The sequence below is a fragment of the Rattus norvegicus genome, chromosome 5 (assembly GCF_021556685.1).
Source record: "Rattus norvegicus strain SHRSP/BbbUtx chromosome 5, alternate assembly SHRSP_T2T, whole genome shotgun sequence".
Lineage (NCBI taxonomy): Eukaryota > Metazoa > Chordata > Mammalia > Rodentia > Muridae > Rattus > Rattus norvegicus.
Window position 1 is genome coordinate 166,146,564 of NC_141538.1, and position 14,498 is coordinate 166,161,061.

At 48.6% G+C, this 14,498-nt stretch overlaps 1 protein-coding gene across 4 annotated transcripts in view; it reads left to right on the forward strand.

Annotated features, from left to right (window-relative positions):
• Positions 1–14,498, forward strand: part of Clstn1 (calsyntenin 1) — a 62,365-nt gene that overhangs the window by 38,890 nt on the left and 8,977 nt on the right. For 2 of the 4 annotated variants that reach the window (NM_001436870.1, NM_001436872.1), the window contains 8 exon segments: positions 2,561–2,590; positions 3,686–3,881; positions 4,826–5,034; positions 7,399–7,548; positions 7,661–7,846; positions 9,949–10,197; positions 10,506–10,627; positions 13,245–13,407. In NM_001436870.1, the coding sequence (NP_001423799.1) occupies positions 2,561–2,590; positions 3,686–3,881; positions 4,826–5,034; positions 7,399–7,548; positions 7,661–7,846; positions 9,949–10,197; positions 10,506–10,627; positions 13,245–13,407 (1,305 nt within the window). 4 annotated transcript variants of the gene reach the window in all.

The window sequence follows — 14,498 nt, forward strand, 5'->3', positions numbered from 1 at the left end:
GAAGCTAAGGCAAGAGGACCACTAGAGGGTTCAAGAGCAGCTCAGTCCTCAGGCTGAAGCCCTGACTTGTCTCTCATTGCTTGGGATTGAGCATCTTCACCCTCCTGTTTGAATGTGTGGCATTAGTGGTAAGCGGTGCTCAAATTCTCATGACATGGTCCTGGCCTGTGCTCACCAGCAGGCCTGGTGGCCTTGCCAGGAACACACAGCTATTGTCGGGGGCACTGGCTCACTCGATACCGAGCTGCCTCTCTTGCCCTGTGCTCGGCAGAAGAATGAACCCTAGTCATGAACTGGGAAGTTTACAGTGAACTGAAGCCTGGTAACTAGGATTCAGTGTATTTTACAGTGCTAGAGAGATGGCTTATTGGTTAAGAGCGCACGCAGTTCTCAGAACCTATGCCGGGCAACCACAGCCACCTTAACTCCAGCTCCCATGGGGTCCGATGTCTCTGGCTTTCCCAGCATCGTTACTCTTACGTGTATACCCATACGCACAATTAAAAGTTATGAAAATAATACGGATAGAGTCTATTTATAACGCAGTTTGTTAGCATGTCCTGGGGTGCTATTTGGGACCACATACCGCCTGGCTCTTCTCTCTCAGGGCTCTATAGTAGGGATCAATAAACCTTTTCCCTTAAAGATCTGCACAGGGAATGCGATGGGTTCTACAGACCATTGGATGTCTTGCAATGGTACAAACTGACAGGGAATTTAGCCAGCATCGTTGGGAAATAGCTGGGGACTGACTCGGTAGACATGTTGGTGGTCCAGCCAAATGTCACTTCTGAAGACTGATGTTTGCATTTTAGTATCGTTCCCTCATGCTCTGAAAAACCATTTACAACAGTAACAGCCAGCCAGGTGTGGTGGGGTGCTCCTGTAATCCAAGCACCCAGGAATCTAAAGCAGGAGGATCGTGGGCTGGCTCGGGCTACAGAGTAAGTTCCAGGATAGCCCGGGGCTCATAGTGAGAGCCTATCTCACTTAGATGAAGTACTTTTTTTTTTAAAAGATTTATTTATTTATTTTGTATATGGGTACACTGTAGCTGTCTTCAGACATACCAGAAGAGGGCATCAGATCCCATTACAGATGGTTGTGAGCCACCATGTGGTTGCTGGGATTTGAACTCAGGACCTCTGGAAGTGCAGTCAGTGCTCTTAACCGCTGAGCCATATCTCCAGCCCTGATGAAGTACTTTTAAAACAGTAAAAACCATTCCATAGGACATGGGCCTTTGAAAAAGAGGGGGTGGCCTGATTCTGGCCTGCACTCCCTGACCTGCAGAGCCTAGCCCTACAGTAGCCGTGCAGGAGAACCTACTGAAGTGGTGTTCTGAGTTCTGCAGTCTCCGAGCGGTGTTGTGAGCCTTGAGTGGCTGTCACTCAGACTGTGGCCAGGGTGACTGAGAATCTAAAAGCTTAACGTTGCTTCATTTTAATGGGGATGTTAGTTTCTATTCAAGTACCCCTCTGTGGCCAGCATCTACCTTGCTGGGCAGCCCTGGTCCGTGGGAGTCTTTGTGCCGCAGGAACCATGGACAGAAATGCTTCCTGCCCATTGTTCACAGGCAGTCAAAGGCCCGAGACTGCACCGTACACAGAGTGGAAAGTGGTTTTAGTAACAGCGAATGTGGAGTGCTTGGTAGACAGTCAAGAAAATGAGTAAGCCACCGTCTTATACATCGGTGAGACAAGATCATGAGGTTGTGTGAAAGGCACAAACCCTGCGTTCCGTCTTAATACTGTGCTTAAAACCTTCAACGACAAGCAGAACGAAGCGGTATTTCTTCTTTAGGGAAATGTGTGGTGAAGCCACCGAAAAGGAGGGAATTTGCTACATCTTCTCTGTGTGGGCATGGGGTGAACGGCTGGGTTGGAGCTGACGAGGTGATATCTAGAAAACAGAGTGGTCAGCACAGATGGCTGTCTCGGGGTGGCTACTGTGGCCTGGCTTCTGTTTCTTTCAGAGGCATTTCTCTGATCGGGTACTTTAGACACGGTGCGAACAAAGACTTAAGTCTGTAGCTCCAGATTTTTGTTTCAGTAAATCTAATGATGAACTGAATGTTTCTAGAGTTGTATTTAGCTTAAAAGTAGGAACACTGTTCAGGCATGGTGGCCCAAATTTTTAATCCCTGTACTTGGAAGGCAGAGGCAAGGGGATTTCTGTGAGTGCCAGGCTAGCCTGGTCTATATATTGAGTTCCAGGCCATCCTGAGCTACGTAGTGAGAGACTCTGTGTCCAAAACAACCAAGTAGGAACACTTAGGTTTACTTAATCGTTACTGTGACAGGCCGGGGGTGTTGGGAAACTTGATTGGTCAGTGTCTCATCCCTGAGTTCATTGTAAAGTTACATAGTTTATGGTAAGTAGGATTCAAAGTAGCAATGGTGGGAGGATTCTCAGAGCAGTGCCAGCAGCCGCCTGGGAGCCGCGTGAGGTGACCTGCCCAGCTTTCTAAGTAATGTGTTGCAGCTTTGACTGTTTCCTTGTTACTCCCTCTTCGCTCTTTCCTGAATTACTGACATGGGTTTGTCTTTTTTCCCTTTAGAGAGTTTTGAGGTGACAGTCACCAAAGAAGGTGATGAAGGGTTCTTTGTCTCCCTTTTATGAATATTAACCCACTAACTTGTTTTATAAAATTGGGAATCAGCCTTAAACGGAAGCAACTGCCATGCCGTCCCCCTATTTATTCTCTTAGTTTGTTCTTTCTTTCTTTTTTTTTTAAGTGTATTTATGGAAATTGTATGTAACCAGACCCTTGGTTAGAAATATCTAGAACTCAGACATCCATTTGAACTCTGCGTTCAGGGCCACATGTTTTGTTAACTCGGGTTTGCTGGCAGAGCACTGTTTTCCTTCTATTCATTGGACTTGTGGGAGAGCACAGTCTTATTTGCATATGGAATAAATTTTGTAGCTTCACATGTACATCAAGACGTGAAACCTGTTCTCCCACGGGCAAGCGTATAAGCTCGGACCTTTCTAACTAGGACAGTTTCGCCGTAGTGCAGTTCTCAGGCTGGCGCCCCTCTTAGGTTTGGTAGGGTGAAGCCCAGAGCTAAGGAACCTAACGCCCCTCCCCGTAACAGACGATGCAGACAGCCGTTGAAATGGATGCCTGAAAACTTGGTATTTCTACTACTTTTATTTTAGCAGTTTGTTTTTGATTCCCTAATTTTAGCCAGACTCATTGCACAGGAAGACTTGATTCTCTCTTTTTTTTTTTCTTTCCTTGACAGAATGTCTGTAATTCTGATACCGATTCCACCCGTCTTCTCTCAGTGCTTAACTCTGTATTTTCATCCTTTCCCAAATCGCTGCCGAGCCAGCGAGCGCGGGCTCGGGTCGCCTGACAGCCTGATCTGGCTGTTGCTCTTGAGACTTAACCCTCCGGCCATCCTAAGTGCTCCTGTGGAATGCCTGTCTGTGTCCTCTCTCTTGTATCCCTGCATGAATGGATGCAAAGTAAACCAGTTGCTTGGAAAGCCAGAACCGCTTCTAATAAAGCCCCAGAACTCACCCGTGCTAAAGCACAGCGCCCCCCGCTTTGTCCACGGACCCCCTAAACTCCCTGGCTGCTAAGTTATTGTCGTCTATTTCCCTTGTGGGCGGAGGGCAATGAGCAGAAGGTTCGAGTGGCGGGCATACTAACCCATTCTGGTTTACTCCCCAGGTGAGATTTGTGGCTTTAAAATCCACGGGCAGAATGTCCCCTTTGATGCCGTGGTAGTGGATAAGTCCACGGGTGAGGGAATAATCCGATCAAAAGAGAAACTGGACTGTGAGTTGCAGAAAGACTACACATTCACCATCCAGGCCTACGACTGCGGGAAGGGACCCGATGGCACCGGTGTGAAAAAATCTCACAAGTAAGTGGGCTGGACAGAGCGCAGAAAGAGCCACCCAGGAGATGAGCGTGCGTGGGAGAGGGGCGGCCGGGAGCCAGCTCCCAGGTTCTCTGAGTTTTGAAAAAGAGCAGGAAGAGTTCTGCAGGGCGTCAAGCTGGCTGTAAAGGGTGGGCTCCAGCCTCCGTGTCCCCTTTTGTGTCTAACTTCTGACGGAAACAGGGTTTGAGAAGAGAATGAGTGGTTTTATCTCACGAAGTATTCTTGGTAAAGAAACTAAAGACCCACTGGGAACAGCGGCTCACGCCTGTTCTTGGAAAGCTGAGGTAGGAGAATCACAAAGTCAAGGGCAGCCTGGGTAATAGAGCAAGACCCTGTCTCTGGAGGAGGAGGGTGGAGGCAGGGGAGACGGATAGACGGACGGACAGGCAGACAGATGCACATGGCCCTACACACACACACACACACACACACACACACACACACACACGGCCCTATATTGAACTTTTTTCTGAAGGAAAATGGTTCTGTTGTTATTTCCTGTAAACTTTAAGCGCATAAGCTAGCTAACTTGTGGAGGAAGCAGACAGGCCTCCTCCATCCTGCGTCAAGTTCAAGTGCCTTCCTCCCTGCCATCAGAAGGCTTAACCCCAACAGAGGGCTCTAGAAGACACTGGTTTAATATTCTAGACTTTCCTCACCAGCCCTTCAACCGTGCAGATTTACTGTTGCTGAGTGCTGAGTTCCCTCAGCGTCTACACTGAGTGGGCCACACTCTGTCTGTCACAGGGCACGGTAAGAGCGCACCACATAGGTGAGCGTGGGTTGGTGAACAGCAAGGTGTGTTGCACCACCTCACCTTCTCACACAGTGACGTTTTATTCACTGAGAAGATTTTGAGTGTGTGCTTTTTGGGTAAAAGACAGGACAGGACCCCCCTAACAATAGCTTTCCCCCTTCTTGTCTAGAGCAACCGTGCACATCCAGGTGAACGACGTGAATGAGTACGCCCCCGTGTTCAAGGAGAAGTCGTACAAGGCGGCCGTGGTGGAGGGCAAGCAGCACGGCAGCATCCTCAGGGTGGAGGCCGTGGATGCAGACTGCTCACCCCAGTTCAGCCAGATCTGCAGCTATGAGATTCTCACCCCAGATGTGCCGTTCACTGTGGACAAAGACGGTAAGAACGGAGAAGCCTCCTGAGGCCTGGCCCTTCCAATGAGGTCAGCTGCTGACCCGGCTTCCCAGCACTGGCAGAGCATCGAGAGCTTGCAGGCTGTCCGGAGTCCAGCTAGTGCAGGTCACTCCTGTTTGGCTTAACTCCCTGATCTCAAGCCTCTCTGAAGCCCGGGCGCCTCTGGGCTCTCCTTCTCCAACCCAAGTCAAGTAGAGGCATCATTTAATGTGAATCTCCTCAGTTCTGGCCGCCTGCAGCTGGGTGTGTTGTCGTTTTGGTTACAGTGATAGTTTTCTCCATTCAATTAGAACCTTTTACACATACCCTACACATAGGCTTTTGGTGATACTAAGTATCCAGTCCAGGGCTTCCTGTATGCCAGGCAAATGTTTTCAGCTGGGCTACACTGTAGCTCCTTCTGCCTCATCCGAAAGGTGAGGGATCATTCATTCATTCCTTCTTTTAAAAATTATCATTATTTTATTTTACATAAAATAATATATTAAGTAGCATAAAATAATTATAAAATTATTTTAATATATGTATTATGTAAATAGATCTAGTTAGTTTGTTTTTTGAGACAGGGTTTCTTGGTGTATCCCTGGCTATCCTAAACTCACTCTGTAGACCAGGCTGGCCTCAGACTCACAGAGATCCACCCGCCTCTGCCTCTCAAGTGCTTGGACTAAAGGTGTGCACCACCACTGCCCAGCTAAAACAGTATTTTTAATCCCGCGTCTCTGTGTGGGTTTGCGCATGGGAGTGCAGTGCGTTCGGGTGCCCTGGAGCTGGAGTTAAAGGGCCCTGTGAGCCGCTTACTGTGGGTGCTGGGAATGGGTCCTCTGGAAGAACAGTATGCGCTCTGACCTGAGATAGCGTCTTCCTGTGTGGCCTAGGGTGGATTGTAGCCGAGACGGAGATTTCTAGCCTCTTACCTCTGCCAGAACCTTTGTTCTTGAGTAACTGACGGGAGAAACACACGGACTCGGCTCCTTCGTAACTCATGCAATAGCATCTTGATGGTAGCGCGGTGTGTCCGTCATAAAGTGGTTCACACCACAGCATCTGGTAGAACTGTGACTTTGTCAGCCCACTGGGGAGGATGGGTGTTCAGTTTTCAGCCCTCACAGCAGGCTGCTCATGGCCAGGAGAATCCCACTCCCCCTTCTGGCATCCAAAGGCACCAGACAGGCGTGTGGGATATACATGCATGCAGGCACTCACACATATATATAAAATAAAAACAACCGTTAAAAAAAAAAATAAAGACTTGCACTCATGTGTAAACCAAAGGCCCCGTCTGTCCTGGAACTCACTCTGCAGACCAAGCTGGCTTGGACCTCAAGATCCGCCTGTTCCTGCCCTCCCCACCCCTGATGCTGGGATTGATGGTGTGCACCACCACTGCCTGGCTTCTCCGTTGTTTTCTTGAGGGAAGGTAGTTCCATGCAGCCCGGGCTAGTATGATGTAGCTCAGTATGGCCTTGAATTTTTAATCCTCCTGCCTCTGCCTCTCAAGTGCTGGGATTCCGGCCAGCACTCTTGGTTTATGGAGTCCATGGGGGGTGGGGTGGGGTCCAAAGATACTAATTCCATCCTATGTCCCCAGCATTCGGCTTTTCCTTAACAAAATAAATCTTTAGAAGAAGTATTTAGGGTTGGGGATTTAGCTCAGTGGTAGAGTGCTTGCCTAGCAAGCGCAAGGCCCTGGGTTCGGTCCCCAGCTCCAAAAAAAAAAAAAAAAAAGAAAAGGGAAAAAAAAAAAAAAGAAGAAGAAGTATTTAATGAAGTTTGGCCCCGTTGTTAGTATTGGGATTTAAACTGTCTGCTGTTCTGTCTTTATTACATGCCAAGTATTAAATGTTGACACAAAATCCGGGCAGGCATGATGGCTCGAGTCAAAGTACTTAACACACAAGCCCAATGACCCGATGTCAATCCCCAAAACCACAGCGTGAGGAGAGAACTGACCCCTGAAAGTTGTCCTTTGACCTCCACACACGTGAGGAGGCGTGTGTACAACCACCCGTACACCAAACGAAAGTGGTTTTAAAAAGTTGGGTGGACGGTAACATGCCCTTAATCCCGTCACGTGGGAGGCCAAGGTCTAGCCTGGCCTACATAATATAACACGTTCCAGGACAGCCATAGCTACAGAGTGGGACCAGCGTAGAACGAATATAAGAGTACAAGAGTAAGCAGAGGACGAGCTGTGTGGATCCCAACGGTCCTTGAACACTCGAGCATGGATTTGGTGTGTTCTCCGGCTCCGGCAGGATGGGGGAGTGCTGTGATCTCGGGCTCTGTCTGTCCCTCCCGCACCCCACGAGTAAAGACAGATCTCACTGTTGCTTCCCTTCCTGCCAGGTTACATCAAAAACACAGAGAAGCTTAACTACGGCAAAGAGCATCAGTATAAGCTCACTGTCACCGCCTATGACTGTGGGAAGAAAAGAGCCACGGAGGACGTCCTGGTGAAGATCAGCGTTAAGCCCACCTGCAGCCCCGGGTGGCAAGGTGAGCTGCCCTCCCTCTAGCTCCCGTGTCCATTGTGCAATGAACGCACCGTAAAAAAAACGTGGTCGTGAGCTTTCTTCCTGTCTCTCACTCCCGTCCATGGCCCACGCAGGCTGGAGCAGCAGAATTGAATATGAGCCCGGCACAGGCGCTTTGGCCGTCTTCCCGAGCATCCACTTGGAGACCTGCGACGAGCCTGTCGCCTCTGTGCAGGCCACAGTGGAGCTGGAGACCAGCCACATAGGGAAAGGCTGCGACCGAGACACCTACTCCGAGAAGTCCCTCCACCGGCTCTGTGGTATGGAGGTCTGGTGTCTGGAGCCCTCCCTCTTCAGGGAGGCGGGTCCCTTAGAACCGCAGCCCCTGGGTCTTGGTCAGTAAAAGGATGGGTAGAACAGACGCAGTGTTCTGAAGTGGCTTTTGCTGCCCTGCTGCCTGGTTTTCGCTCAGGACGGGCACGGGGAGTACGCAGACCCTGCAGAATCAATTCAGAATTACGTATGTTGTCCGCATTGAAGAGCCCGAGATTCAAACAAAGTAAGACACACTGAGAGTCATTCAAATATGGGTGATGTAGCAACGAGAAGCCAGGCTTGGGAATGTGCTCTGTGATCCAGCTACTCTAACGGTTGAGGCAGGGGATCTTTTGAGCCATGAGGTCTGCTTTCGCCTAGGCCACATAGGGCACAGTGTGTGAAAGGCTTTTCCTAATGCGTGAAGCTCTGAGTTCCAATCCCAGCTTGAGAAGGGAAGACAAAATGTTTACCCTGACAGTATTTACTGAGGGTCGTAAATCTTCTTTCTACTCTTTTTTTAAATTATTTATTTATTTATTTATTTATTTATTTATTTATTTATTTAACGTGTGTGTGGTGCTTGTGTGCTGTGGTGTTCATGCGGAAGTCAGAGGACGCCTCGTAGTAGTGGGTTTTCTCCTTCCAACATAAGGCCGGTCCCCAGTTGTCAGGTTACATGTGTTGAGTCATCTCATTGCCTTCTCTCCCCTGTTCTTTGGTACAGTAGTTCCAGTTCTAGAAGTTTATGCTAAGGTCAGAATCATCAGACACATAGATGCTCATTCCCTGTCCCAGAGAGAGGACTAAGCGAGTTACATTGTATCTGTGCAGTGAAATGCTATGCAGACTCTTTACATAGAGGAAAAGGAGGAAAATGTATGTGTATATTGCAAATTGCAAATACAGCAGGATTCCAGTTTGATTCTGCTTGGAGAGGGGTCCTGAGGAAGGGGTGTATGGGAGCAGTGAAAGAAATAACTCGAAGTCAAATCGTGGGTTACAAGCTGACAGCCTATGTTCTGGTTGAGACAACTCTCTTTTAGAGACTGCTTTAAGCATTGCAAATGAATTCAGAAATCTGCCTACCACTGCAAGCACAGACAATAAACTAGCTAGATGGGATCTTGCTCTGAGATCACCATTCTTACCATGCCTGGGCCTAACCTCCCTCTTTCCCAGGCTGACCTTGAACTCACAAATATGCTTTCCTTTCTATCTTTCTGACAAGCTGGCTCATAGTGTGGCTGCCTCTGTTCTTTTAGGTCTGTTTGAAGCTCATTATACAATTCATATCGCATCCTTATATTTTGTATAGTTGAGAAATTTTATATAAATATTTTTTGAACTCATGTTTTCAGGGTTCTTCCCCACAGCCTCTTAAGGGCTGTCCATATGTGTGTATACCCATACACATGTGTGCCCACGTATATGCAAACATACACACACCTGCACACACCACTATTTTATATATTCATAAAAAGGGACTAGAAGTTTATATTTGGGTGGGAGCATCAAAAGTAATTTTGTTGTTGTTGTTGTTTGTCTGTTTTAAGACAGGGTCTCTCTGCATAGCTCTGGCTGGCCTGAACTTCACTCTGTAGACCAGGCAGTCTGAATGCACAGAGATATGTCTGCCTTTGTCTCTGCCTCCAAAGGCCTGTACACTATCCCTGGCTTTGTTTTCTCTTCATCATTCCTCTCCTTAAAACAAAAAATCCAGAGAGAGAGAGAGAGAGAGAGAGAGAGAGAGAGAGTGTGTGTGTGTGTGTGTGTGTGTGTGTGTGTTTGTGTTTGAGAGACAGACAGGCAGGCAGACAGACAGACAGACTGACTGACTGACTGACTTGTGGCCCAGACAGGCTTTGAACTTGGCAGTCCTGCCCTGCCTCTCGATGCTGAGATTACTGATCTGTGTGTGTACTGTTATATTTTCGTTAAGACAAGAAAAATCCCTTATTTTTCAGGAAAAGCAAAATTAAACCAGCAAACATTCTAACCCTGAGCTGAGAGCCACCCCTTAGTGAGGCCCTGAACCACTCCCCAGCTCCCCGTTCTCCGTGAACAGCCCTGTCCCTCTCTGACAGCCCTGTCCCTGTGCTTCCAGGGGCTGCTGCTGGTACCTCAGAGCTGCTCCCGTCGCCCAGTAGCTCCTTCAATTGGACCGTCGGCCTCCCCACTGACAACGGCCATGACAGTGACCAGGTCTTTGAGTTCAATGGCACACAGGCGGTGCGGATCCCAGACGGTGTTGTGACCCTTGACCCCAAAGAGCCTTTTACAATTTCCGTGTGGATGCGGCATGGGCCTTTTGGCCGGAAGAAGGAGACAATTCTCTGCAGTTCGGATAAAACAGGTTTGTTGTGTCCCTGGACTGGCTGGTGTTTCTTCAGAGTCCCCTCACGGGGACTGGGTCCTCCGGCTGCTCGCTGTTTTATGCTGGGAACACTTTGTCCTCAAGAGAGACAGAACTAGCCTGGGAGATTTATCAATTTTACTCAGTAGATTACTCAGTAAAGCTCCCATGTGTCTGTTTCTAATCCCTGTCTTGGCCCAACTTGAGGGTTCATTTGTACAGATCAAATCTCTAAACCCATTAAGGAAACAGTCCTCCCCGTGGGCCTGAAGTTGGCAATTTACCCACGGCTCTGTCTGTCTTCCCAGATATGAACCGACACCATTATTCGCTCTATGTCCACGGGTGCAGACTCATTTTCCTCCTCCGTCAGGACCCGTCTGAGGAGAAGAAGTACAGGCCTGCGGAGTTCCACTGGAAGCTGAACCAAGTGAGTAGTGGAACCAGGCCACGTCTCATCTCTCAGGATGTGACAGCCTGAGGGACATTATGATCCGTGCATCTGTGGGGCACAGGATAGCATGTCAGACTCCTTAAACGCCTTCCCACTGCTGACCTTTCCCCACGTGTGCATTTTGTACATAAAATACTAACATAAATATTATGTTCTTTTGGGGCGAGAGATGGCTCCCCAGATAAAGGCACCTGGCTCCAGGCCTGACGACCTGAGCTTGATCCCCAGGGCTCATGCCCGTGACGGAAGGAGAGTTAGCCCTCTGACGTGCAGACGTGTTGTGGCACTTTCAAAATTAAAAAAGAATGTGTGTTTTAAGTGAAAGTACAGTTATGGTTGACTAGAATAAAGGGCGCTGTCTCAAGCGATGGCATTAAAATCCTCCTGGTTACATTAGTTGTTGTTGTCTAAGGCTCCCGGATATACCAGGGAGTGCTAGACTGACTCAGCCATTCAGAGAGACCACGGATGCCTTAAATATCCAGGCAGCTGCCATCTTGGTGTCTTTTGGATGGCACAGAAACTGCTAGCTCGACGTAGCATATGTCTGGAGAGACTGCAGAGCAACCCCTCTTGGTGATGTTGGGGCTTTGGGGGGCTGATTTTCCTGCATCCTTGTGATAGGCGCTGGGGAGGAAGGCCATCAAAATATCTCCATTAAGGAAATGAAGTCAGCACATGCTGTACACTGAGACTCAAAGGAAGGAGGGAAGGAAGCTCTGGCTTAGCTGAGACTTACTTGGTGCATGGAGTTAGCAGGCAAAGGAACGCCGACAAACAGATATTTAAAATGTAACACTCCGTGTAACAGTTGCAAGATGCATAAAAGGCGGAGGTATCCATGAGAGGGGAAGGTAGCCTGTAATATGCCTGCCTTTCTGCTGTGGCTTTTATTTACATAAATAATTGTTTCTCAAAAGTTCTTACTGTATTTGTCCAAGAAGCTGAAGGAAAGTATGCTGTGGAAAAAAATCTGTGCAACAGAAGTGGATACTGCAGGCTGTGAGGTGTCTACTGAGGTGACTTGTGTAGGGTCCCCTGGTTACACATTTGTTAAAACTTCAGATACATAAGGAAGACGGGTGAGCATAGCACTCACTCCCGTGTGCCCTTACCCGGCCTCTGCGGCGAGCAGTCCTTGTCAGCTTTGCTTCATACGCCTATTCTCCGTTAATAATTTATATTACCCATCCCCAAATTATTCAGTAATTCCCAAGAAATTGAGTGCAGAGTGTTTTGTTTTGCATAGACGTTATGTCTTTAAGTTGTAACATAGCCACAGTACAGCCCTCACACCTCAGATTAAGGGGGCTGGGAGCATGGCTCCGCACACCTGAGACCCTGGCTCCAATAACTAGCACCCTCATTCCCACCCCACAGAAGAGAAACAGAAGGAAAAGATAACAGCAATTCTTAAGGTAATCAAATATCCAGTAAGCGTTCAAATTTCAAGCCGTCTTAAACGTGTTTTTTACTTGAGCCAGAGAGAATCCCGTAAGGAGTCAGACATTACATTAGGCTGATATAGACACAATGACTGCTCACCGCAGTAAAGGAATTCAGGTTGATTTGGCGTGCGGTCTGAATTGCATGTCCTTACTTGTTTGTTTGCTCTTTTTTTTTTTTTTTTTGAGGCAGGGTTCTCTGTAGCCCTGGTTATGCAGACCTGGCTGAACTTGCTGTGTAGACCAGGCTGGTCTTGAACTCACAAAGATGTTTCCCTTTGCTTCTTCCTTTCCCCTCCCCTCCTCTCTCCTCTCTTCCCCTCCCATCCCCTTTCTTCCTCCTCTCCTTCCCTCCCCCTCCCCTCCCCTTTCCCCATCCCCTCCTGTTCCCCTCTCCTCTCCTCTCCGACAGGGATTGATGTAGTTCAGGTTGGCCTCAAACTCACTATGAAGCCAAGGAGGCCTCTGCTTTCCACCTGATGAGAGGTTATAGGCAGGCACCACAGCGTGGTTATTTGTGGCTCTGGGAATCTGACCCCAGGGCCTTATGCGTGGGTACTGTACAGCTGGGCTCAGCCCGGATGCTCCTATTTGGACGAGCAGTCGTGACTGGAGACATTACTATCTCGGTCAGACGAGGTATGACTAGTATTTGAGAAGTAGAGGCGATGGAGCGCTGGCTCCCAGCCCAGTCCCAGGACAGTCAGGGCCACCTCAGTGTGTGTAGGAGGTAAATGTCTAACCTGCTGTTAGAGAAATTTGTGGAGAATCGCACAGCCCTGACTATTAGCCTCTGGCCTACGGTGGTGCTGCTGGCTTCCGAGAAATGAAGTCACCCTTCCTTCCACTGGGGTGTGTTTGTGAAATACTTTCTCGACAGATTTTTTGCTTTTTTTTTTTTTTTTTTTTTTTTGGTTCTTTTTTTCGGAGCTGGGGACCGAACCCAGGGCCTTGCGCTTCCTAGGCAAGCGCTCTACCACTGAACCAAATCCCCAACCCCTCAACAGATTTTTTAAATCCTTTTCTTTTTAGGAAGTCATTCCTAAGCGTGACTCATCTTCCGGGTCCTGTCCTGCTTCGGCCAGCCAGGGTTGTGTCTTTGGCTGAGCAGTTCTTTGACCATGTCACGTTTCTGTTGCCTTGGCTAGGTCTGTGATGAGGATTGGCACCACTTTGTCCTCAATGTGGAAGTCCCAAGTGTGACCCTCTATGTGGACGGCGTCTCTCATGAGCCCTTCTCCGTGACCGAGGACTACCCACTTCATCCAACCAAAATAGAAACTCAGCTTGTGGTCGGAGCTTGCTGGCAAGGTAACGGCCTGGGGAATTAAATAGCACTCCTTACTGTGTCGTTACTGTGTCTGAGCCTTAGCCTTAGCTCATCGTCTCTACCCACGCCTCCTTTATCTGTGCGTAGCCTTTTAGGGGACACTACTCATGTCATCAATGGTTGTTTACCAAAGGGGTGTGTGGACAACAGCCCCCTATCACCTTTCCTTAACCTGAGAACACTCGCACAGGGGAAGTATAGTTAGGAAGCCTGCATATAGGCCAACCTGTTTATTAATTGTTGGTGTCTGCAATAATTATTAACAGTCTGAACTGTAGGTACAGAACAGTAAAGGCTGTAGAAGTCTCTGGCCAGCAGGCCTCTCCTGTGGTATTTAGCCCTTTGGCAAGCTGTCAAAAACTTGCTAGGAACCTGCGAGGGAGGAGACATTTGGTCAGGGCTCTGGTAAGTTCTACTGGAGAGATGACCCCGAGGCTAAGAGCAAAACCCCCAGGTGGCAGGCTGTCAGCTGTCTCCTCAGACATGTTATCTCGGGTAAGCTTCATGTTCCTCTCGTGTAGCAGAAGGAACTGAGGCCCCTGGAAGGAGCAGGCCCAAGATTATCCAGGTGACTAGCACAGAGCTGGGGTTTGAACCTCAATGCTGTGACTGACCAGACCACAGGCCTTCCTGGTTTGGCGAAGCCTATGAACCCCTTAAACAACCCGTTGGTTATTCGTGGGATCTTCGGTTAGCCAGTGAAGTAGAAATGGTGACCAGCATTCAAAAGAATCGACTCTGAATTTGTGTAGTGATACCCGTGATGCCCCTTTAACAGGTGAGAAAACCAACCATGATTCTCCTGGTGACAGGGTCACCGAGACCACCCACTCTGCTGTTGTGGCTTATAGTCTGTATTTATAGCCAAAGGAAATAAGTTATTAGAACTTAATAAACACTAACTGTTCTTGTGCAAGTTCACAGAGCCACGTGTCGGCCTCGGAGGGTCACGTGCCCACTGTGACCCTTGCGCCCGACAACCTCCTACACGACTCCAGGCACCGTCTCCACGCGTGCTGGGCGAAGAGACTTTAGATACGATTTTTCTCCCCATAGGAAGACGGTGCCTTGC